The sequence below is a fragment of the Neoarius graeffei genome, chromosome 14 (genome assembly GCF_027579695.1).
Source record: "Neoarius graeffei isolate fNeoGra1 chromosome 14, fNeoGra1.pri, whole genome shotgun sequence".
Lineage (NCBI taxonomy): Eukaryota > Metazoa > Chordata > Actinopteri > Siluriformes > Ariidae > Neoarius > Neoarius graeffei.
This window is the reverse complement of record NC_083582.1, coordinates 58,361,192-58,386,639: the sequence shown is the minus strand read 5'-3', so window position 1 is coordinate 58,386,639 and position 25,448 is coordinate 58,361,192. Positions and strand designations below refer to the sequence as shown.

The window sequence follows — 25,448 nt, the reverse complement described above, 5'->3', positions numbered from 1 at the left end:
TTGAGGGCCGACAGCTGCAACACCGAGGGACTCATCGACCAGGTGGTACTGGAAGAGTTTGTTGCGCGTTTACCAGCGGGAACCGCAGAGTGGGTCCAGTGCCACCGCCCGGCGTTGCTGGATCAGGCAATCGAGCTGGCGGAGGATCATCTGGCGGTTGTCCCGATGGCAGGACAGCAGACGACCTCTTCTCTTCTCTCCTCTCTCTCTCTCTCCCCTCCTCCTGTGTCTTCTCCTCACCCCATTCCCCCACCGCGGAGGCGGGGGCCGGCACCACCTCAGCCGGCCCGCCGCACCTGCGGTGCCCATCTGTGTCTCCCTTCTGTGTCTGTTTCTCCCCCCCCTCAGGTGAGTGAGCCCCAGAGCACTAGTGCAGAGAGGAACCCCGGGCCGGTTTGCTGGCACTGCGGGGAACCGGGCCACCTCCAACAGCAATGCTTGGTAATGGAGGTGGGCGCGGTGGTTCGGATCCCCAACGCGCCAAGAGCCGCCCTCGATTGGGCCGGAGCGTATCGCATACCGGTGAGTATCCAAGGGGATACATATCAGGCGTTGGTGGATTCTGGCTGTAATCAGACCTCAATCCACCAAAGCCTGGTGCAACACGAGGCAGTGGGGGGAGCACAATTGGTGAAGGTGTTGTGTGTGCACAGGGATGTTCACAACTACCCTTTAGTGTCGGTCCACATTTTTTTCCGAGGGGAAAAATTTATAGTGAAGGCGGCGGTTAATCCTCGCCTTACCCACTCTTTAATTTTGGGGACTGATTGGCTGGGATTTCAGGATTTAATGACACACTTAGTGAAGAGTGGGTCCTGCCATTTGACAGGGGGAGGTCCCGGTGTTGCTTTGGCGGGAGCAGCTGTCACAGAGCCGTCTACATCATCTCCACATCAGAGTGAGGAGCCGCTGGCCCCTCCTCTCTCTATTGGGGAATCCCTCGCGGATTTCCCATTAGAGCAATCGCGAGACGAGACTCTGCGGCATGCGTTTGACCAAGTGAGAGTAATCGATGGTCAAACGCTCCAGCCGAACGCCACCCCGTCCTTCCCCTACTTCGCGATTATGAAGGATAGATTATACCGAGTGACGCAGGACACTCAAACTAAAGAGCGAGTCACGCAGCTTTTAATTCCGAAGAGCCGCAGGGAATTGGTATTCCAGGCGGCTCACTTTAATCCCATGGCTGGACACTTAGGGCAGGATAAAACACTAGCCCGAATAATGGCCCGATTCTATTGGCCGGGGATTCATGACAATGTCCGTAGGTGGTGTATGGCGTGCCGCGAATGCCAGTTAGTAAATCCAGCAGCCATTCCAAAAGCGCCCTTGCGCCCTCTACCATTAATCGAGACCCTGGTCAAAAGAACTGGGATGGATCTCGTCGGGCCATTAGATCGGTCAACACGAGGGTACCGCTTTATATTAGTTCTAGTGGACTATGCAACACGATACCCGGAAGCAGTGCCTCTTCGCAATATCTCAGCATGCAGTATTGCGGAGGCACTCTTCCGCGTCATCTCCCGAGTTGGAATCCCGAAAGAGATTCTGACTGATCAAGGCACCTCGTTTATATCACGAACACTGAATGAACTGTATGGGTTATTAGGTATTAAGCTGATCCGCACCAGCGTGTATCACCCACAAACAGATGGTTTAGTGGAACGGTTTAATCGCACCCTTAAAAACATAATTAAAAAATTTGTAAGTGAGGACGCACATAACTGGGATAAATGGCTCGAACCCTTGCTCTTTGCAGTGCGAGAGGTCCCCCAAGCCTCCACGGGGTTCTCCCCGTTTGAATTATTATATGGGCGTAAGCTGCGTGGCATTTTAGATGTGCTGCGAGAAAACTGGGAGGAGGGACCTTCACCAAGCAAAAATGAAATTCAATACGTTATTGACCTGCGCGCAAAACTCCACACACTCACACACCTAACCCAGGAGAATTTGTGGCAGGCCCAAGAACGGCAAACCCGCCTGTACGACAAGAGAGAGTTAGAGAGTTCGCACAGGGAGAGAAAGTACTCATACTGTTGCCCACATCGAGCTCTAAATTAGTCGCCAAGTGGCAAGGACCCTTTGAGGTCACATGGCGAGTCGGGGACGTCGACTATGAGGTGAAGCGAACGGACAGGGGTGGGGCGCTACAGATTTACCACCTCAACCTACTCAAACTCTGGAACGAGGAGGTCCCCGTGGCGTTGGTGTCGGTGGTTCCGGAGAAGGCAGAGCTGGGGCCGGAGGTTCAAAAAGGAACATTAGCATCACGTCCCTCTCCGGTCCCCTGTGGAGACCACCTCTCCCCAACCCAACTCGTGGAGGTTGCCCAGTTGCAGACCGAGTTTTCGGACGTGTTCCCGCCCCTGTCCGGCCGCACTAACCTCATAGAGCACCACATTGAGACGCCCCCGGGGGTGGTAGTGCGTAGCCGCCCTTACATGTTACCTGAACACAAGAAAAAGGTGGTTCGGGAAGAACTCAAGGCCATGCTCGAAATGGGCATCGTCGAGGAGTCCCACAGTGACTGGAGCAGCCCGGTGGTCTTGGTACCCAAGGCCGACGGGTCGGTCCGGTTCTGTGTAGACTATAGAAAAGTCAACGCGGTGTCTAAATTCGATGCGTACCCAATGCCTCGTATTGATGAGTTGCTTGATTGGCTAGGCACGGCTCGTTTTTACTCGACACTGGATTTAACAAAGGGTTATTGGCAGATCCCCTTGACTCCATTATCCCGGGAAAAAACGGCCTTTTCCACACCGTTCAGCTAACACCAATTCGTCACACTTCCTTTTGGGCTGTTTGGGGCGCCCGCTACGTTTCAGCGGCTGATGGACAGGGTCCTCCGCCCCCACGCCACCCATGCGGCCGCGTACCTAGACGATATCATCATTTATAGTAATGACTGGCCGCGGCACCTACAACATCTGAGGGCCGTCCTTAGGTCGCTGAGGCGGGTGGGTCTCACAGCCAACCCAAAGAAGTGTGCGATTGGGCGGGTGGAAGTACGGTATCTGGGCTTCCACTTGGGCAATGGGCAGGTGCGTCCCCAGATTAACAAGACTGCAGCGATTGCGGCCTGCCCGAGGCCCAAGACCAAAAAGGGGGTGAGACAGTTCCTGGGGCTGGCTGGCTATTATCGTAGGTTTATACCTAATTATTCGGACGTCACCAGCCCGCTGACTGATCTGACTAAAAAGGGGGCACCAGATCCGGTCCAGTGGACGGAGCAATGCCAGCGGGCTTTCTCTAAGGTAAAGGCTGCACTGTGTGGGGGGCCACTTTTACACTCCCCTGACTTTTCTCTCCCCTTTATGTTGCAGACGGATGCGTCGGACAGAGGGCTGGGGGCCGTTTTGTCTCAGCAGGTGGAGGGGGAGGATCGCCCAGTCTTATACATTAGTCGGAAGCTGTCGGTGCGTGAGGGGCGCTACAGTACCATCGAGAAGGAGTGCCTGGCAATCAAGTGGGCGGTCCTCGCCCTCCGGTACTACCTGCTGGGACGCCCTTTCACCCTCTGTTTGGACCACGCGCCCCTCCAGTGGCTCCACCGCATGAAGGATGCCAACGCGCGGATCATCCGTTGGTATCTGGTACTCCAACCATTTAACTTCAAGGTGATCCACAGGCCGGGGGCGCAGATGGTCGTGGTGGACTTCCTCTCCCGTCAAGGGGGGGGGGGAGTCGGCTGCGGGCCGGACAGCTGCCTGGCCTGAGTCGGGCGGTGGGGGTATGTGGCAGCGGGGGCGTGGTCTAGCATCGGTCTGTGACAGGAGGGCGGAGTCAGGGAAGGTAAGTGGCAGAATCACTACACCTGTCGTTAATTAATGTGTTTGTGTGTCTTCCCAGTGACCGCGCCCTATTTAAGGAGAGAGAGCGAGAGCAGAGAGAGCTCTCTCCACAACCAGACGGCTAATGTGTGTGCATGTGTCTGAGTGTGTGGGAATGGATATAAACACTGAAAAGCTGAATAAAAGAGAGTTTTGTGAAATCAGTTCTGTCCTGCCGTCCTTCTGTGCTCCACCCACCTACACAAACTGCTACAGGTATGTACAGGTTTTGGAGCAACATATGCTGCCATCCAGACAATGTATTTTTCAGGGGAATTTCTGCTTATTCCAGCAAGACAATGCCAAGCCACATTCTGCATGTGTTACAACAGTGTGGCTTCATATAAAAGTGTGGGTGCTAAACTGGCCTGCCTGCCTCCCACTGAAAATGTGTGGTGCATTATGAAGTGGTGCATATGACAAAGTAGATCCTGGACTGTTGAGCAACTAAATTCATTTATCAAGCAAGAATGGGAAAGAACTTCAACGTCAAAACTTCAACAATTAGTGTCATCAGTTCTTAAACACTTACTAAGTGTTGTTAAAAGAGCAGGTGATATGATACTGTGGTAAACATGCCCTTATCCCAACTTATTTGGAATGTGTTGCAGGCATCAAATTCAGAATTAGTGTTTATTAAAAAAATTAAAATAATAAAAAATAAAGTTAATCACTTTGAATATTAAATATTTTTTTCTTTGTATTGCATTCAACTGAATATAGGTTAAAAAAAAGATTTGCAAATCATTGCAATCTTTTGTATTTAGGTTTTACGCAGCATCCCAGCTTTTTTGGAATGGGGTTGTAATTTCGACACCACTGCAGAAATTGCTAACGTAGCTAGTGCAATGTCACAAAAGGTTATCTGGAAAACATTGTTATAAATAATTCTTATTAGCTTAGAAATTGAATGAAAGACATCTGGAAATTTTTTCAAGAACTAAACCATATGATTGACATTGATCCATGCTTTAGTGATATGACCTTTATTTTTTTTGTGTGTGTATGCCTGATAACAAAGCGAAACTCGGAACAAAAGTTTGACATTTTAGCACAGTTTATTAAGCAATAATGGACTAATATCAATGTCATAATGTATAAATGTAAAAAATATGAAATTACCCTGACTAGGGACAAATTCGGAGCTTGTACTTGGTATGGGGAAGAATAATCACAGAGGAAACTGCACTCAATAGCTGTACAAGTGTTTTAAAGAAGCTCTAATAAGCTGTGAAACAAGCTGCAGACAATAATACTCAGGCATGCTGGAGCTCTTGGCACACAATTTCAAGGACAGGTTCAACACAGAGCCAGGCTAAGGCTCAGAGTTATTATATCTGATCTCATGTAAAATCCAGCTGGTTTTTCAAATGAATGATGTTGCAAGAAAAGATACAACCAATAACTTTGCCAATAATATTCAAGTTCCATGGTGCTTGGCCAGAGCATGATATGTTCAACGCAGTTTACAACACACACATCACAGACAGCACAACACAATACCCATCCTAATATCCAAATATTGCACGTTAAGCAGAAAGTGGTACACTCAGTTGTACACCCTCAAATCAGAACAAGTAAGGACTGTGTGTTGAAACTGAAATTAAAGCTGAAAGCATTTATTAATATGTAATATTTGACATTTATTGCATACAAAACAATAAAACAGCATATGTTTTACTTCATGAATTTTATTGGGATTTTTTTTAATATACACTTTTTCCACTTTGATTCTCATCTCATTATCTCTAGCCGCTTTATCCTGTCCTACAGGGTCGCAGGCAAGCTGGAGCCTATCCCAGCTGACTACGGGCGAGAGGCGGGGTACACCCTGGACAAGTCGCCAGGTCATCACAGGGCTGACACTAAGGCTACGTTTACATTAGACCGTATCTGTCTCGTTTTCTTCGCGGATGCACTGTCCGTTTACATTAAACCGCCTGGAAACGCCGGGAAACGGGAATCCGCCAGCGTCCACGTATTCAATCCAGATCGTGTCAGCTCCGGTGCTGTGTAAACATTCAGAATACGCGGATACGCTGTGCTGAGCTCTAGCTGGCGTCTCATTGGACAACGTCACTGTGACATCCACCTTCCTGATTCGCTGGCGTTGGTCATGTGACGCGACTGCTGAAAAACGGCGCGGACTTCCGCCTTGTATCACCTTTCATTAAAGAGTATAAAAGTATGAAAATACTGCAAATACTGATGCAAATACTGCCCATTGTGTAGTTATGATTGTCTTTAGGCTTGCCATCCTTCTACTTGCAAGTGGTAAGTGATATGCACTGGGATCACACACACAGCGGCTCAGTCCCGAATCACAGCTTGTTCACTTCACTCGCGTGCTCTGTGAGCTGCGCAAGGCTGGAGTGCGCACCCTCCAGAGGGCACTCGCTGTTCAGGGCGGAGTGATTTGGAGCGCAGGATGCCTGCGGAGCCGAGCGTATCCGTGTATTGGTATTGCTGTGTGCACGCAAATCGTGTATTGGTGTTGCTGTGTGCACACTAATCGTTTTAAAAACGTTAATCTGATGATCCGCTGATACGGTCTAATGTAAACATGGGCATAGACACAGACAACCATTCACACTCACATTCACACCTACGGTCAATTTAGAGTCACCAGTTAACCTAACCTGCATGTCTTTGGACTGTGGGGGAAACCGGAGCACCCGGAGGAAACCCACGCGGACACGGGGAGAACATGCAAACTCCACACAGAAAGGCCCCCGCCGGCCACGAGGCTCGAACCCAGACCTTCTTGTTGTGAGGCGACAGCACTAACCACTACACCACCGTGCCGCCCCCACTTTGATTCTTGCAACATATTTTTTTTTAAAAGGTGAGATGGTAAAGCATTTACTACTTTGTAATGTTGTCATTCCTTCTCACAACACTCAAAAGATATTTCAGGACTGAAGACACCAAGTTGTGAAGTGTTTCAGGTGTTATTTTGTGCCATTCTTCCTGTAAACAGGTCCTAAGGTGTGCAACAGTATGGGGTCATACATTTAATTTCAAAATTCACCACACGTTCTCTATTGGGGACAGAGGGGAGAGACACCCTCTTCTTCCACAGCCATGCCTTTGTAATGTGTGTAGAATGTGGTTTTGCACTGTCTTGTTGAAATATGCCTGAAAAAAAATGACATCTTGAAGGCAGCATGTGTTGCTCCAAAATCGTGTACTTTTCTGCATCACAGAAGTGTAAGTTACCTTTGCCAAGGGCACTGACCTAACCCCATACCATGATAGACCCTGGCTTTTGGACTTGTTACTGGTAACAGTGTGGATGGGCCTTTTCGTTTTTGGTCTGGAGCACATGATATCCATTTCTTCCAAAAATGTACTGCAATACGCTGTCATCTGACCACAATACACATTTCATTATTTAATAGTTTGACCTCATTACTAGCCCTAAATTGCCCCATCATTTTTTTGGAATGTGTTGTAGGCCTGTAACACAGGAATGGATGTATATTAACAAACAAACTGAAGTTGACCAGACAAAACATTAAATATCTTGGGTATCTGTCTACAGTGAATTACAAGTCAAAATAAATTAGAGACCATTGCTTTCTTTTTTTTTTTTGCATTTTTCATACTGTCCCAACTTTTTCTGATTTGGGCTTGTAATTTATATTACAGTGGGGGGGACAGCAGCTGAATGCCATAATGCACTGTATTAAATATAGTGGTACAATTGTGATACTGTATATAATAAATAATAATGGTAATTATATGCTATTACAATGAGAATATTTAAAAGAATCAAATACTGAATAAATAGTAATAAACAGTCATCCATCCATTCATCCATTATCTGTAGCCGCTTATCCTGTCCTACAGGGTCACAGGCAAGCTGGAGCCTATCCCAGCCGACTATGGGTGAGAGGTGGGGTACACCCTGGACAAGTCGCCAGGTCATCGCAGGGCTGACACATAGACACAAACAACCATTCACACTCACATTCACACCTATGGTTAATTTAGAGCCACCAATTAGCCTAACCTCAGAATCAGAAACACTTTTATTGCCAGGTATGTGGACACACATGAGGAGTTTGACTCTGGTTCACTTAGCTCTCATGGTACAAAACAGATAAAGCGTATACACAAAACAAACAAACAAGCAAACAACAACAACAAAAATAGGTGCATAGTGCAAAGTAATCCAGGTAAGTCAAGTATGGAATAGTTAAATAAATATAAAGTATACAGTGGGCACAGAATGACGGTATAAGTGTTCAGATATTTTACAAGTGATATTACTGATATATGAATCTGGATTTTAGCTGTTCATCACAGAAAGGATTTCCCTTTTGGTGCAATATGGTGCATAGTCTCGTCTCATCTCATCTCATCTCATCTCATCTCATTATCTCTAGCCGCTTTATCCTGTTCTACAGGGTCGCAGGCAAGCTGGAGCCTATCCCAGCTGACTACGGGCGAAAGGCAGGGTACACCCTGGACAAGTCGCCAGGATGGTGCATAGTGCAAAGATGAAATAGTAAATACATTCAAAGACATTCAAAGTCTCTTTTCAATGTAAACAATCCTCACTTGGTGATTTTACATCCTTTGAACACTTATGTGCACTTGTTACATGCTCTCCTAACATATTATTATTAACTATTTATAGGCCTCCGAGACATTCAGCCAAAGTCTTTCTTGAAGAGTTTGGTGAACTGTTGTCAGTCATTTGCTTAGAGTTTGATTGTCTTATTATATCTGGGGATTTTAACTTGCATGTAGATAATACTGAAAACACTTATGCCAAAGAACTACTTGCACTTATTGACAACTTCAACCTAGTACAACATGTACAGGGGCCGACCCACTCTCGTGGTCATACCCTTGACCTCGTCATCACAAAGGGTCTTACTGTTTCTCCTACTGTTGTTGACCTGGCCTTATCTGATCATTTTTGTGTTTTCTCTGATGTTTCTATGTCTCCTCACATTCAGAACAGCTCAACGACTATGGGTAGGAGAGTCATAAAAGACAACGTGTTCTCTTTGAGCAAGCTCTCTCTCAGAACTCAACCAAAATGTCAGACTCTGTAGATGATTTACTGGAAATTTTTAATTTAAATATGACCCAAATTATGGATGATATTGCTCCATTCAAAATCAAAAGAGTCAATGATAAGCAGAAAGCACCATGGAAGCAGTACCCGGCTGTTAAACTGCTAAAGAGAGAATGTAGAAAGACTGAAAGAAAATGGCACAAATCTAAACTTCACATCCATTATCAAATCCATAAAGAGATGCTTTGTAATTATAATTATGAAATTCGTAAAGCAAGACAGTCTTTCTTCTCCAACATCATCAACAGGAATATGAACAATGCCCGTGTGCTATTTTCAACAGTAGAGAAGCTAACTAATCCCCCACCACAATTAGCACCTGAACTTCTCTCAGTTAATAAATGCAATGAGTTTGCATCCTTCTTCAAAGGTAAAATTGTTAAAATACGGCAGAATATTGCTCATAATATACCTCAGTTGCAAAAAATTGAAAAACTGCAATCACCAATTACACAGATAGATAACTTCAACACAATGTCAGAATTTTGTTTAATTGATTATGAGACTCTTGAAAAAACTGTACAAAATCTCAGTTCCTCAACATCTGAATTGGACATTCTGCCCACCAACTTTTTTAAGTCTGTTCTTCATCTTATAATTACAGATGTGCTTCAAATTATAAATGCATCCCTAGAGACTGGCGTTGTTCCTGTGTCCCTGAAAAAAGCCGTTGTAAAACCCCTTCTTAAAAAAAAAAATCTGGATCCTTCAGTATTAAATAACTACAGGCCAATATCAAATTTACCATTCATCGGGAAAATCCTTGAAAAAATTGTCTTCAATCAATTAACTGCCTTCTTGATATCAAACAGCCGTTTTGATCATTTTCAGTCAGGATTTCGTGCCAATCATAGCACTGAAACAGCGCTGATTAAAGTTATAAATGACATACGTCTTAATACTGATGCAGGCAAAACATCGGTCCTGGTGTTACTGGACCTCAGTGCAGCTTTTGATACTGTTGATCACAACATACTGCTATATCGACTTGAACATTGGGTTGGGTTGACTGGTAAAGTTATCAATTGGTTAAATTCATTCTTAAAAGATAGAAGCTTCTTTGTTACCATGGGAAATTGTTCCTCAACGTCAATGTCCTTGACCTGTGGTGTCCCCCAGGGGTCAATTCTTGGACCATTACTATTCAACCTTTATATGCTCCCACTTGGGCAAATTATCAATAACAATTCAATTTTGTATCACTGCTATGCAGATGACACCCAAATTTATTTTGCTTTATCACCTAATGATTATGCCCCCCTTGAATGTCTCTACCAGTGTATCGATCAAATCAACAACTGGATGTCACAAAATTTTCTTCAGCTGAACACAGATAAAGCAGAAGTAATTCTATTTGGAAAAAAAGATGAAAGACTCAGGATTACCACTATTCTTGACACAAAAGGGATTAAAACTAAAGAAATGGTTAAAAATCTTGGTGTTTTCATTGACAGCGAGCTAAACTTTGACAGTCACATGAAAGCAATTACTAAAACGGCATTTTATCACCTAAAAAACATTTCCAAACTAAGAGGACTTATGTCAAAAAATGATCTGGAAAAACTGATACATGCCTTCATCTCTAGTAGGGTTGATTACTGCAATGGCCTTTTCACAGGCCTGCCAAAAAAGACCATCAAACGACTTCAGCTGGTTCAAAATGCAGCGGCTAGGGTTCTCACACGAACAAAAAGAACAGAGCACATTACTCCTATTCTAAGGTCCCTTCACTGGCTTCCAGTAAGCTACAGAATTGACTTTAAAGCATTGCTGCTGGTGTACAAATCTCTAAATGGTGTAGTGGTTAGCACTGTCATCTCACAGCAAGAAGGTCCGGGTTCAAGCCCCGTGGCCAGCGAGGGCCTTTCTGTGCGGAGTTTGCATGTTCTCCCCGTGTCTGCGTGGGTTTCCTCCGGGTGCTCCGGTTTCCCCCACAGTCCAAAGACATGCAGGTTAGGTTAACTGGTGACTCTAAATTGACCGTAGGTGTGAATGTGAGTGTGAATGGTTGTCTGTGTCTATGTGTCAGCCCTGTGATGACCTGGCGACTTGTCCAGGGTGTACCCCGCCTTTCACCCATAGTCAGCTGGGATAGGCTCCAGCTTGCCTGCGACCCTGTAGAACAGGATAAAGCGACTAGAGATAATGAGACGACCGAGATCCAAATACCCTATTATTTCAAAAAGCAAGTGAATGTTATTATTGTATATAAGAACAAACGTGACATAAATACTAATTTAAATAAAAAAGAAAAAAAATTAAAAAGAACAAGATGTTTAGTTGTATTCATCATGCAGGGAATATTGTTAGTGGATATGCACTTAAGAACTTCCATTAAAGTGTGTATTTACATTCAGTCCATACATTGCAGGCTTTGGCCCTGGTACACTCTGGAACACCACTGAGACTATAACATAACGATTGGCAATCTGCAATATTTAGACCACATGTTGCTGATGTATCCCTCAGTGCCAGAACAGTGCTGCAGGTACTAGATATTTATTGCCTTAATATTTAATAAAAACAATGCCAAACCCTACAACATTTACACCTTGAGGAGAAGCAATTCAAATATTCATTCTAACCTTGATAATGCAGGTTTATACTTCTCTTTAGGTTACTATGTTTTACAATGCATAGACTGATATAACTTAGCAATGTAATGAAAGAAAACCAAAACAGTCATAATTATAACAGCTATATTTATATGCAGCCATAATTCAGCTGATAACTCATTTGAAAATCTCAGGTGCCTGCGTAAGCCCAGAAGGTATCCAAATAAATAAACACAAATACAATTGAATTGAATTATCCAGGTGATTCTCACTGACCCATTATCCATGGTTATGTGTCCACAGTCAGATACATAATTAGAGTTTAGTCTCGGACCTTTAACTGTGTTCGATCTGTCTGTCTATGGGATCCGTTAAACCCTTTGACACCTCACTGGGATGATCTTGCAGTTGCATTTGGGATAACTGCTGAAGGTTTTATCACTCAACATGCTTTATCTGACAGGATCCCAACACTGTTCAACTGTAAGTCTCTTTGGATGAAAGCATCATCCAAATGAGGTAAATGTAAATGGCCCTGGAGTACAAAGTGCAGCACACTTTAGTGTTTTCCCTGCTCTAGCACACCACTTTCAACTTAATTACTTCAGAATAAGGTATGTTTAGAGCAACGAAAACTCTTAAAGGTCTCCTTGCATCATTTTTTCATTAATTGTGCGGTGGTCTCTAGTATGAATGAATGCCCTGTGAGCCAGTTTTGGTGAAAAAAATGCTGTGGTTCTCCTGTTTCAGGCTGTTCTAGTTTGGTGGAGGAGTGGGTGGCGGGAGAACGACAGGATTTCAGCTCTTACTCATTAATATTCATGATATGTAAACGTGTTACCTCTAATTGGCTAACAGCAATCAGTAAACGTGTTACCTCTGATTGGCTAACAGCACTGTGACACTACCTCCAGTGGGTCAGAACAAGCGGATGTGGGTGTCTTTGTAAAAACTGTTTTGATTGGCTATTATGGTCTCGACATCGATGTTTTGGCCAATAACAATGTAGATAACGCGAATTTTACATCACATTCAACGAGATTCAAACAAGACTAAAGATGGTGACTTACAAATAATGTGTAAACATCGTTGGAGTTAATAAAGTTTGAATAACATGAAGGAACATACCCCAACCCCCTGAAATTAATAAAAAAAATTCTCAACAGATTTGGCATAATATAAAAAGGTCGTTTTTTACTCAGAAAAAGCAGAAATCAGCCAAAAAGTGAGAAACTCTCATCCCTGCCTAGCTTGTGACCATGTCATGCGTGCTAATGTGGAGAATATCAACATGCTATTTTGTAACAAAAACCTTCAAACAAAAAGTTCGAAGTGTTTTACTTACAGCTTGTGAGCTGGTGGTCGATCGTCTTGACTACAGATCCAAGTATTAAAAACAACCTCAAAGCAAAACCACTACTGAAGGCACCGAAGTTTGAAAAGTCACTGTGGTTGAAATTATCAGAACACAGTACTAACGTTGCATTATACTTCGCTGGTGTTGTTCCAAAGATAAATTCCAACCATTTCTTCTTCAGCTCTTCTATCTTGGGCAAGAAATGCAACGTTGATGTGTTACTGCCACAAATAACACAGGCACGAACTTGTTCAGACATGTTTTCAACTTGCTGTTAGGTGCTCTTTGTTAAATAACACAGGCACTAACTTGTCCAGACATGTTTTCAACTTGCTGTTAGGTCCTCTTCGTTAGCTACTGACCAGATGGGCTCTGCTATCTCTCCTCGTACTTAAATCCAAACTTTCTTCCCCTGGGCGGTCGCAAGTCAAGGTGGGCGAGGCCATGAATACTAATTTTCGAAGTGATGTAACTTCGTATGGCTTTTTCTGATCCGCTCGTTTTTCTGACTATTTTCTTTCATAAGCTAATACAGGGAATGGGAGTAGAATTACATTTTCACATGCAGCATGCATATGCAACTCGGAGTGAACTATGGTATTTCAAAAAGAGCCAGTATTAAACGTTTTTGGTGAAAGGGCACCTTTAAATGTGCAAGGTGTATTCCAGGACCAGGATTGGGAATCTGTGCTCTATTGTATTATTATACCCCCGCTCCGAAGGAGGGGGGTATACTGGTTTACCTCTGTTCGTCCGTCCGTCTCTCTGTCCATCCGAAACACCCTTTTTCTCAGCAACCACAAATCATAGCCACTTGGTACCAAACTTCAGTTTGGGGTTCTATACCATGCATACCATTTTCAGGTCTGTCGCACATCGACTTCCTGTTTACCGACTGAATGTATTTACAAAACATATAGGGTGGATTTATAAAATTTTTGTAACACTTTTCTCAGCAACTACAGATGATAACTGCTTGATATTTGGTATCGAGCTTCAGCTTGGGGTTCTATACTGTGTATACCATTTTCAGATCTGCCCCACATCGATTTCCTGTTTACTGACTGAATGTATTTACAAAACATATAGGGTGGATTTTGACACTATTTCAAGAAGCAAAATGCTCTTTCAAAATGATAATTTGAAATACCTGGGCAGAACACTGCTCTTTACTTATTTGTTTCAGGGTTAATTATTTGAAGTCAACATACATAATGTGTCCCATTCCTTCAATTGCTTGTATTCTGATATAAGCAGGAGCAGGGATATACGTAAGTGAGCAGTAGCTAACAGTTGATCTTGTTTAGACCAATAAAAAACATCTCACCATTTGACCAACTGTTCATTTGCCTCGCTGGACCTTTAAGGGTTCTCTGGCTGTCCATTTGAGGGAACCTGTAAAGGGCCTACATAGAATCTTACATAATCCTATCAAAATGCTTCCTATCAAAAAGGGTTCCAAGTAGAAGCTTTTTAGAAAACTGAGAACCCTCAACTGTCCAATGACATCTTGAAGTACCCTTGAAAGAATCTTAATTATAAGAGTCTTGTAAATTTCAAGATGTCAAATACAATCTGGAATCAGACTGAATTAATTTGGATTGATAAAGCATGTGGCGGCACGGTGGTGGTGTGGTTAGCACTGTCACCACACAGCAAGAAGATTCTGGGTTTGAGTCCAGTGGCCAAAGGGGGCCTTTCTGTGTGGAGTTTGCATGTTCTCCCCATGTTTGCATGGGTTTCCTCCGGGTGCTCCGGTTTCCCCCACAGTTCAAAGACATGCAGGTTAGACAAATTGGTGGCTCTAAATTGACCGTAGGTGTGAATGTGGGTATGAATGGTTGTTTGTCTCTATGTTTCAGCCCTGTGATGATCTGGCGACTTGTCCAGGGTGTACCCTGCCTCTCGCCTATTGAGGTATTTCACCCACGTGACCAAGTCATGTGATGCTGCCATTTTGGACGGCACGGCTCTAATCAGTTTGAATGCAAGGAAGGCGACAAACGAAAAACATAAAAGAAAAAGGAGCGAGATGCAGAAAACACCTTCACTATCCAGCGACGTAGGGCATTTACAGGGCGAGCAGAGGGAGAGGTATTTGCAAAAATTGAGGTTAGCAGGCTTAGAGAACGACGTTTACCTGCTTCCACCAGGATTGTTCACTGACCCATCGCCATACACAGGTTTGGGCGATTAGAATAGAATATTGAATAGAATATTATTTTCCTTTTGATGAATAAAGTTTATAAATACTACTTATATCATGTCATAGCCGGAGCGCGCTAGCGAGCTCCCCCGGCGCGCCAGCGAACTCCCCCGGCCCCCAAGCATGCTAGTGAGCTCCCCCGGCGGGCTAGCGAGCTCCCCGGCGCGTCAGCGAGCTCCGGTGCCCGAGCGCGCTAGCGAGCTCCCCGGCGTGCCAGCGAGCTCCCCGGCGCGCTAGCGAGCTCCCCAGCGTGCCAGCGAGCTCCCCGGGGCGCCAGCGAGCTCCCTGGCGCGCCAGCGAGCTCCCCGGCGCCCGAGCGCGCTAGCGAGCTCCCCGGCGCGCCAGCGAGCTCCGGCGCCCGAGCGCGCTAGCGAGCTCCCCGGCGCGCTAGCGAGCTTCCCGGCGCGCCAGCGAGCTCTGGCGCCCGAGCGCGCTAGCAAGCTCCCCAGCGCGCCTGCGAGCTCCGGCGCCCGAGCGCGCCAGCGAGCTCCGGCGCCCGAGAGCGCCAGCGAGCTCCGGCGCCCGAGCGTGCTAGCGAGCTCCCCGGCGCGCTAGCGAGCTCTGGCTATGACATGATATAAGTAGTATTTATAAACTTTATTCATCAAAAGGAAAATAATACATGACAAACAGGAGAACAAAATGTCTGCTACATGCAACCCTAGACAAATTAACACTGCCTTGTTTCACTGCTCAGATGGGTTAACAAACACTGACCCATTTACTTTTTGCTATATATTTTATCAAAATTGCGTTGACTGATAAACTAACCTGAAATTAAATGATCACTGCAAAGTCTGGAGTACTCTGTTGGCTCCCAATCCTGTCTCTTCACAGCTGCAATCCATTTGGCCCTCTTGTCTGGGTCAGTAGGAAACCGGTAAAAGGAGAGTCCTGCACGCTGTCCCTGTCTGTTGTGGCAGCCCACAGCACAACAAGCAAACACCATGGTTATTTATAGAGTGCTTACTGACAAATTAATCTATTCTAGGTGTCTGTAACACGTTTTTTTCCAAGCTGGTTCTCCCTCTCTGTCTGCAGCTTTAGTATGTAGCTTGCCGTCCAAAATGGCGGACACCGGGGCGTCATGTGACCCTGTGATGTCAGGTGAAATACCTCAATAGTCAGCTGGGATAGGCTCCAGCATACCCGCGACCCTGTACAAGATAAGTGGCTACAGATAATGGATGGATGGATGATAAAGCATGTAAGCATAAATCGACACTAATGCAAATCTAAATTATTGTGACAGTGTTGATTTACTGCTTGTAATATTAAAGACTGCAGTTGGTTTTGGTCATAAAAACCAAAATGGTGCACTGTGTCTAACATTTTAAATGAAGTATGTTCATATTTTCCAAAAACTAGATATATAGTAATTTGACATAACCGTCATCTGTACTCATTATTACCTCTTGTAATCAATTTATTCATTATCAAAATGTGTCTCACACCATTGCATTATGTTCAACAATATCAACACTTCTGTAGCATGGACACTTTAAAAGGATAGTTGCCAACTGTGGTTAGAGAGAGAGAGAGAGAGAGAGAGAGAGAGAGAGACAATGGCAGGGGTAGAGATATGGAAACTCATTAGGTTGATGTTCTGTTCAAGTGGTTTGCTCTCAGTGTTCCAGATTGCAGTTACTAGATAGGACTCATCTACTCCGTGCTCTAAGTGCCAGAACCTCACCTTAATTCCCCCATTAAAAGCCCATCTGTGGGAATGGGCTCCTAAACACTCTGAGAGCACCAGACAGCCTGAATGGCCTGTGCTCAAACCACACTAATGTAATCTAATACTTCTCGTCTCTCCTTTTCCCCATTCTCTATCATCCTCCCTTTTTCTCACATCCTTCATGTTCTGATATTTATATTCCTTAACCTGCCTGTACAACAAACACAAATTTGCCAATATCTCATAACATTTCATAATATTTCATAACATCATCCTCTTTTTTGTGTCTCTGTAATTGCTTGCTCACATGTTAATTTTTCTACTTGTTTCCCTCATTCCATTCTTTTCCTCTTCCATCTCTCTCTCTCTCTCTCAGACAGCACAGCTAGCATTGTATCGAGGCGGCGCCGTTTCCACAGGTTGAGTCAGGAGACATATGAGCTGCCTGTGGTGGTGTGGGATGGAGGTGAGCCCCTGCTGAGCAGCACCAGCACACTGACCCTGCGTGTGTGCCATTGTCAGCATGGTACCCGGCACAAAATCTGTCAGGGCGAGGCTTTCCTTTCTTCTGCGGGCCTCAGCACTGGAGCACTTATCGCCATCCTGCTGTGTGTGCTAATACTACTGGGTAAGTCCACATCCACACCCTGCAGTTCCACCCTTAAAACTGTTTTTAACTTTGGAGTAAGTTGAATTCTTTCTTTTTTTTTTAAGTTTAATTTGAACACTGAATTATTGGCCTCACTGTGACACACATCCTGCCTACAGGAGGTCTAATTTAAAGACTCTTATAGACACAGGCAGCCAAGCACAAAGTGAAGAATGCAATTTTCTGGAACTTCTTATCCATTGATATGCGTCGTGCATGAACCAATCATTACCATTCTGCTGACCTTTTTAGCACATTAAAATCATAGAGCTACATGCAAATTTTTATGAATTGTCATCAGATTTCATATTAATTACATCTATCCATTATCTATAGCTGTTTATCCTGTACAGGGTCACAGGCAAGATGAAGCCTATCCCAGTTGACTATGGGTGAGAGGTGGGGTACAACCTGGACAAGTCTCCAGATCATCACAGAGCTGACACATAGAGACAAACAACCATTCACACTCACATTCACACCTACGGTCAATTTAGAGCCACCAATTAGCCTAACCTGCATGTCTTTGGGGGAAACCAGAGCACCTGGAGGAAACCCACACAGACACGGGGAGAACATGCAAACTCCACACAGAAAGCCCCTCATCAGCCACTGGGCTCGAACCCAGGACCATCTTGCTGTGAGGTGACAGTGCTAACCATGACACCACTATGCCAGCCTTCATATTAATTCATGCATAAGAAAAGTTAGAACCAATAAATACACCTCTCAGAGGGCAGTATTCTTTGTTTGCAACCATGTAACCAAAACTGCTTGCGTCTTTGACCACCACCATGTTAGAGGATCATCTCATTATCTCTAGCCGCTTTATCCTTCTACAGGGTTGCAGGCAAGCTGGAGCCTATCCCAGCTGACTACGGGCGAAAGGCGGGGTACACCCTGGACAAGTCACCAGGTCATCACAGGGCTGACACATAGACACAGACAACCATTCACACTCACATTCACACCTATGGTCAATTTAGAGTCACCAGTTAACCTAACCTGCATGTCTTTGAACTGTGGGGGAAATCGGAGCACCCGGAGGAAACCCACGCGGATATGGGGAGAACATGCAAACTCCGCACAGAAAGGCCCTCGCCGACCACGGGGCTCGAATCCAGACCTTCTTGCTGTGTTGCTGTGAGGTGACAGCGCTAACCACTACACTACCGTGCTGCCCGTATATATATATATATATATATATATATATATATAGAGAGAGAGAGAGAGAGAGAGAGAGAGTGGCAAGATATACAGTAGTAAGTAGAAGCTTGTAGTCATTTCTCAAATCTATTTTAAAAACAATCATTTTGACTATTTTTAAAATAGATTTGATAGGCATCTACCGCACATCTAACATTTAGTTATAAAAGAGCACTCACCAGGTGAGGAGGCTGCAGGATTTGAGGTAGTTGATTGACCTGAATCTTGTTTGATTGACTCTGTGATCGTTTGGGAAGATTCTTCAATAATTTTGTGTTTCTTTCTGCACTCTGTAAGCTTAGCATTTCAAGCTACAGCTTTAGTACCATCTTTTATTTTGTTGTTGCCTATATTTTGTGTTGGAGCCCAGTCTGGATCCGTAAAATCGTAGAGATCAGCTGGTTTCCCTAATGGAAAGAAAAAGCAAAATAAAAGCAATGTCATCAAAAATTATATACAGCTCTTTTTAAAATGAAATAATCATAGAAGCCTTTGATTGTTGGCTCACACACTCGATGATCACAGCTTCGTCACGTTTGACAGCAGCGAGTTTCTGCATGACCAGGCTATTAAACAATCCAATATTTCTTATATATTCCAATCTTTCATTAATTACTAGTTCGTGGCGCTTACCATTGATAAAATGTTCACTGCAGACTCGTGTGGTTTTTGCTTTGTCATTGCTTAGATAAGCCAGTTTATGTTGGACAGCCACTGACGTCTACACTCCGTGGACAACTGTCTTGTTTTTTCTCCTTGATTTCTAATTGTTGGAATTCTAAATAACCTATAATTCCCCTTGTCTTGAATAGAGCTGTGCCCAGATTCAATTGCAGCATATCCTTGACTTGCAAGTGTCGTCAAAGCCACTTAGAAACCCGGATGTCAGCCATGTTGGTGGATATAGAAATGCAGGGTCAAGTGACATTACATACAAAACATAGTCATGCATGCACAACTCTCTTTGTTTTCACTACTTTAAGCATTCTTTTGGCTATGCCATATCTTTGTGCTGTGTATGGTTGTTGTCACAGCAGTACTCGTAACCATGGTAATCCAGATTTTTTTTAGAATTCCGTCTGTGATTCAGAAAAAGGGCGAGGAAACTTTGAAGCTTAGGATGGAGAGGAGACGAGCACAGCTGAACAATATTGGCAGGGCTGACAATGATTTAACAGAAGCTCAAACCAAAACAGCTCATGTTTGTAGTGATCATTTGATCTCAGGTGAGACTTAAAAGCTTTCTAAATAATATCGTGGAATAATTTTTCTTTCGTGTTTCTCGAATTTTGCTATAAAATGAGCGTTCTCTTGTCATGGTTCACTCAGTTGTAGTTATAATTTTAACATGTGTATTATCATTTCGCTTCTTGGCGCACCAGAAAAATTATACGATAGAAACAATCCAGACTGGGCACCCACTCAGAAAATGGTAAAGCTAGAGACCTATCAAAATTTCACACTTTGTCTGTTGTTTACACATAGAAGTAAACTAAATGCAAAAGAAGCCCTAACTTACCCTTGCAAGTACAATTGCTTTATCATCATTGACTGGTTTTATTAATAAGGTATTTACCCATCCAGAAACAAAGAAGTTATCGACTTCCATGGACTTATAAAACTTCATTTGATATTTATCAACCCATGAAGTCTGCCAAGCCAGATAGAACACGATATACTCGATAGTTGGTAGAAGCATCTTATCTTCAGAAAAATCTGACTTTATTTAAATAATATGGGTCAAAACCACACATATCTATCTTCTCTTTGTGTCAAATCTTCACTGGACCATTCAAATCATGGCAATATCAAGAAAATTCAGCATTATTTACAGACACACTTTCAGTGGCTGCCATCCTAGTTGCTTTGTACATCCATCATCATGGTGGACGCTCATGACATAGCACATTTTGATCACGTCAAGGATAAAGTAGGCATAGCGAAGAAACAAATGGAATTTTTGAGCATAACCTCTCGAGCATATCTTCTCAAGTAAATGGGCAGCACATGAGTTTGTGTATATCCTCCAACATGGCCCACTTCTGGTTCAAAGCCTCATGCATAATTAGTTATGACATCACATGCAAACAAAGAAAGGTCAGTTTTTGGGAAGGCAGTACTGGTGCTAATAAATAGCAGTGAGATAAGAGGCCTGTAATAATACTGTCAAAAAAGACGCAGAAGATTAAAAGAGGTTTTCTTTTTCTTTTACATTTTCTGTTAATTTTTTGTGAAATGCACATATGTCAATTTTTCTGCCTTTGACACAGCAAGCAAAATATCAACTTTTCGTCTTTTTTATTGAAACACTAATGTTCATATTTTTTAATAAATGTTTATGGAGGTATTATTGTTTACTTTTTATGTCCAATTTGTGAGAAAGGGAATATTCCTGAATTAGGCATGACTTTAATAGTTTTCTTTTTCTTTTTGACATAAATGAGTCTTTGTTGTGCTATTATTACAAGCACTGATTGTTTTTTCCCCATTTTCTTCACATTTTGTGTGACTACATTTGATAACACTCAGAAAAATGCACACATTAAGCAGTGATCATTTTTCACAAATAACATAATTGACTAATACTGCCATAAGAACTAGGACTTCAAATCATGTTTAGATGCAGATATTGTAGGCTAGGCCACATTTTCATGTGGGTGCACTTGTGATTTTTATATAGCACAGACTTATATATCTATATTGACTGTGGTTATTTACCAGTTGGCATTTGTTTTACAAGTAGACAATGTGGGATGGGGAATATTCAGCCTAGATTTCAATATTGTGAAGACAGCAGTTAATTGAGTCATAACCATATTAAAGGTCACCTTTGCACATTGACATAAGTGTTACTTTTACTTAATGCTGTTTTTCTTCAGTGCTGACAGAATCCTCCAGACCTGTTGGTAAATTTCATTATAAGCACAACAGATGCAATTAGAGCACTCTTAGGAAACAACAGTGTACCAGCAAAAAGAGGGCAGATTTTGACATGAGAGGCCAATGTCCAATATTAATAAACCTATGGGGTGCTGTGATTGCAGGAAGATGTATCTGTGTGGGGGGATCTTAGAAGATCAACTCAGTTTGTCCTGAACAGTGAAGCATGAAGGTTACATATATTCCTAGCATTTAGACTGTCCCATATACACAGTGGGTCACATGAGCAGCGGTCAACCAGAACCAGGACAGTATCTGAATTTTAATAGAAAGATGAAACAAAAAAACTAAGAACACAAGCTAAATGATGTGTCGGTGATGTTTTGTCCTTTGCACTTTTTTTTTGCAGTGATTAAATCCACCAACTTTGTTGGAGGAGGTTATGTTTTCACCTCCATTATGTTTGTTTTTCTGTTCTCAATGTAACTCAAAAAGTAGGACATGGATTTTGATGAAATTTTGAGGAAAAGTGAGCCATGGGCCAAGGAACAATTGCTTAGATTTTGATGCAAATCTGGATATGTAGTATATGGATCCAAGATCCAGATATGTATGTAGATCCAGGACTTTTTTGTCTGTTCCCAACATAACTCAAAAAATAGTGAACAGATTTTGATGAAATTTGGTATACAGCTTTAGTATTATCCTTGGTTCAAGTAATTTGATTTTGATGGTGATAATATGTGACTTAGTGGAAGTATCGAGAAGCAAGTGCCCTTCTAGTTATTAATGTGTCCAAGGATAGAATTTAGGCTAAATTTTCTATTTAGCAAAGCAGCACTAGCATGATTTGATTGAGAGAGAGAGAGAGAGAGAGAGAGAGAGAGAAAGCTTGAGATGGAAAGTTGAAGAGAATGGCATCACTGAGATGGAGTAGTTAAAGTGAGTATCATACATTCACAGAAAGTGACAGAGAGAGCAAGAATTATCATACAAGAAAATCACTGAATCAATGCCACAAAAAATATTTATAGTCAGAGTATTTAAAATCAGACAGTTAAGTGGGAGAAACGAATAAAGCATGGGTCGAGACTGAGAGAGAGAAAAAACAGGAGATGAGAAGGTGCAGAGGCTGTGGGCAGCAAGAGAGTAGGAGGAAAAACCTGGCTTGTCACAGGCCAGTGATCGCTATTAAAATGTACAAGACCTGAAAACAGAGGCACAGATTGATTATCCCCCCCATTCCCTTCCTCTTTCCATCACTTGTCTGTTCCCTTTGTGGCTCTGTGCTGGATGGATGAGTCAGCTTTTCAAGGACTAGAAAGTTTCAGCATTCACCTAGGCAGCCCCTTTCGGATAAATATATCCCAAAGCCTGCTATTCCAAAACAATTCATTTCCTAAATAAAAAACACATCTTTCTACCTCACGCTCTTATCAAAATCTGCATGGCAATAAAGTATAATAAAAATAAGCAGCTTTAAATATGGCACAAAATGCATTTTGCTGTTTTTCTCCAAGTAGCACTCGACTTTAACTTCATTAAGGAAAGTGGAATGTTTTCAAGCACTCACAATGAAAATAATAAACAGCCATTTTTATATTGAGTATAATTGTGTCGTGGTAGCTTAGTGATGCTTGGATTTTTAATTTAATCTAGAGAATAAGAGAATGCAAAGTGTCTTTATGCTAATGGATTTAGTATTTAAATCAGGGTCGTGGTTTTCTAATAGTCTGAACTGATTATTAAAGGAAGGTATATGAATATAACCAGAGGTCAATTATCCCCCTGTTAATTCCTTGATGTTTATGCAAAATATAGAGTCCTTAGGCTAAATGTTTTGTATGAGGAGCCAGCAATAATGTTCCTCTTTTACCAAAAGAATACATTCGGTTACGGCAAAATTGGTCTCCATGCCAAACACAGCTAATGTGTTTTATAAACTCACAAGTCCCAGATACACACTGCTCTACTGGAGCCCTGCATCCTAATGCAATATTAAAGAACTGTTATTCACTTCCATTGAGTCGGTCCAATTTCCTCAGTAAAGGACATTTTGCTAAGGTGATGTTTGAATGCTAATTTAATATGTCACAGCTTTCCAACATTACAGATCATTTACTTCCTGTAATATAAATTTGGTATGAGTTATGAAATGTAGTACAATGTAAGATTCCAGTGCAGTTTAATATGTTCTTTATTTTGAAGTTTATAATTAGATTATGTAATGTAATTGGTCAGTGGATTTTATTTTCCCTTGATGTTCTTTGCAGTGATTATGAAAAGGTTTTCTTTTTCTAATTATGATATTATTAGGTTTATTATGGTACTTTCCTATTATACTGTATATCATTGATTCCATCTATCCATCCATTATCTGTAGCCATTTATCCTGTTCTACAGGGTCACAGGCAAGCTGGAGCCTATCCCAGCTGACTATGGGCGAGAGGCGGGATACACCCTGGACAAGTCGCCAGGTTATCACAGGGCTGACACATAGAGACGAACAATCATTTACACTCACATTCACACCTACGGTCAATTTAGAGCCACCAATTAACCTAACCTGCATGTCTTTGGACTGTGGGGGAAACCGGAGCACCCGGAGGAAACTCACGCAGACACGGGGAGAACATGCAAACTCCACACAGAAAGGCCCTCGCTGGTCGCTCAAACCCAGGAACTTCTTGCTGTGAGGCAACAGTGCTAACCACTACACCACTGTGCCACCCAAATCATTGATTCATCTTCAGTAAAAACTTTATCATAGTCAGGTTCACTGTGAATCTGGGAGTCTATCCCAGGAACACTGGGCATGAGATGGGAATACACACTTGGATGGGATGTCAATCCATCATGAGCTCTTGTTCTATATCTTCTGTCATAACTCATATTTTTCATACTACTACTTTTCCATTTATAATCAACCTTTTATACACATTTTAAACCTTTCCTGTTTTACTGAGAACAATAAGCATGTTACCACATGTTACACTAATATTATTAACCATATGTCTTTTGCTGAACTGTAGCTTAACCCAAAGCATGTTTTGAAATTAAATATAAGTGGTTTGTTGCTTACAAATGCAATCATTTTAACTCTTAAATTAATGCAAAGTGATCACCATTATTTCTGCTTTTCCTTTCAGCAATCGTGATTCTGTTCATCACTTTGAGGCGAAGCAAGAAAGAGCCTTTGATCATCTCAGAGGAAGATGTTCGGGAAAACGTGGTCACCTATGACGATGAAGGCGGAGGCGAGGAGGATACTGAAGCTTTTGATATCATTGCTCTCCGCAATCCTGAAGCTGCTAAAGAGCTCAAGTTCCGGCGAGATGTTCAGCCAGAGGGGATTTATCCCAGGTTAACAAGAAGACCCTGCTGTAACCGTCACAGTCCCACCTCCCTGGAGACAGATGAGGATACACATGTCCATGACTACATCAAAGAGAGACTAGCAGAGGCAGACCAGGATACTAGTGTCCCCCCTTACGATTCGCTACAGACTTACGCATATGAAGGTCAAGGGTCATCGGCAGGTTCCATCAGTTCCCTAGGCTCAGCTGGAATCCCTTCTGAACAAGATTACAACTTGGATGAGTGGGGTCCAAAAATTAAGAAACTAGTTGAACTCTCCAGGGAGGCGGCTGATATGGAACATGAACCAAATACAAATGAGCCGGATGAACGCACTTAATTTTTTAGACTATTAAAAAAACTTTCAACAGCAACACCAACAACACACACACACACACACACACACACACACACACACACACAAATAACAGACGTAAACTGCTCTTCTTTGCTACCATGGATGTCATTGTTTTATCAATAAGGTCAAACATTTTCAGACTGTTATCTTGCTGAAAAGACACCGACCTGCATTTTTCTTCTCATGATGTTGGAGGAGATCAATTTAAGAAGGACAATTTAAAAAGAAAAACAGAAAAAAATAATAATGGAAAAAGTTAAATATTTTCCCTGGTGTATAT

The 25,448-nt window shown here is 42.8% G+C and overlaps 1 protein-coding gene across 3 annotated transcripts in view; it reads left to right on the top strand.

The window, feature by feature from the left end:
- Positions 1–25,172, top strand: part of LOC132898496 (cadherin-18) — a 298,900-nt gene extending 273,728 nt beyond the window's left edge. For 2 of the 3 annotated variants that reach the window (XM_060940158.1, XM_060940159.1), the window contains exons 10-11: positions 17,095–17,346; positions 24,603–25,172. In XM_060940158.1, the coding sequence (XP_060796141.1) occupies positions 17,095–17,346; positions 24,603–25,150 (800 nt within the window). In that variant the 3' untranslated portion in view covers positions 25,151–25,172. The remainder of the gene's footprint in view (positions 1–17,094; positions 17,347–24,602) is intronic. The other variant, XM_060940160.1, reaches the window with a different exon arrangement.
- Positions 25,173–25,448: the final 276 nt, after the last annotated feature.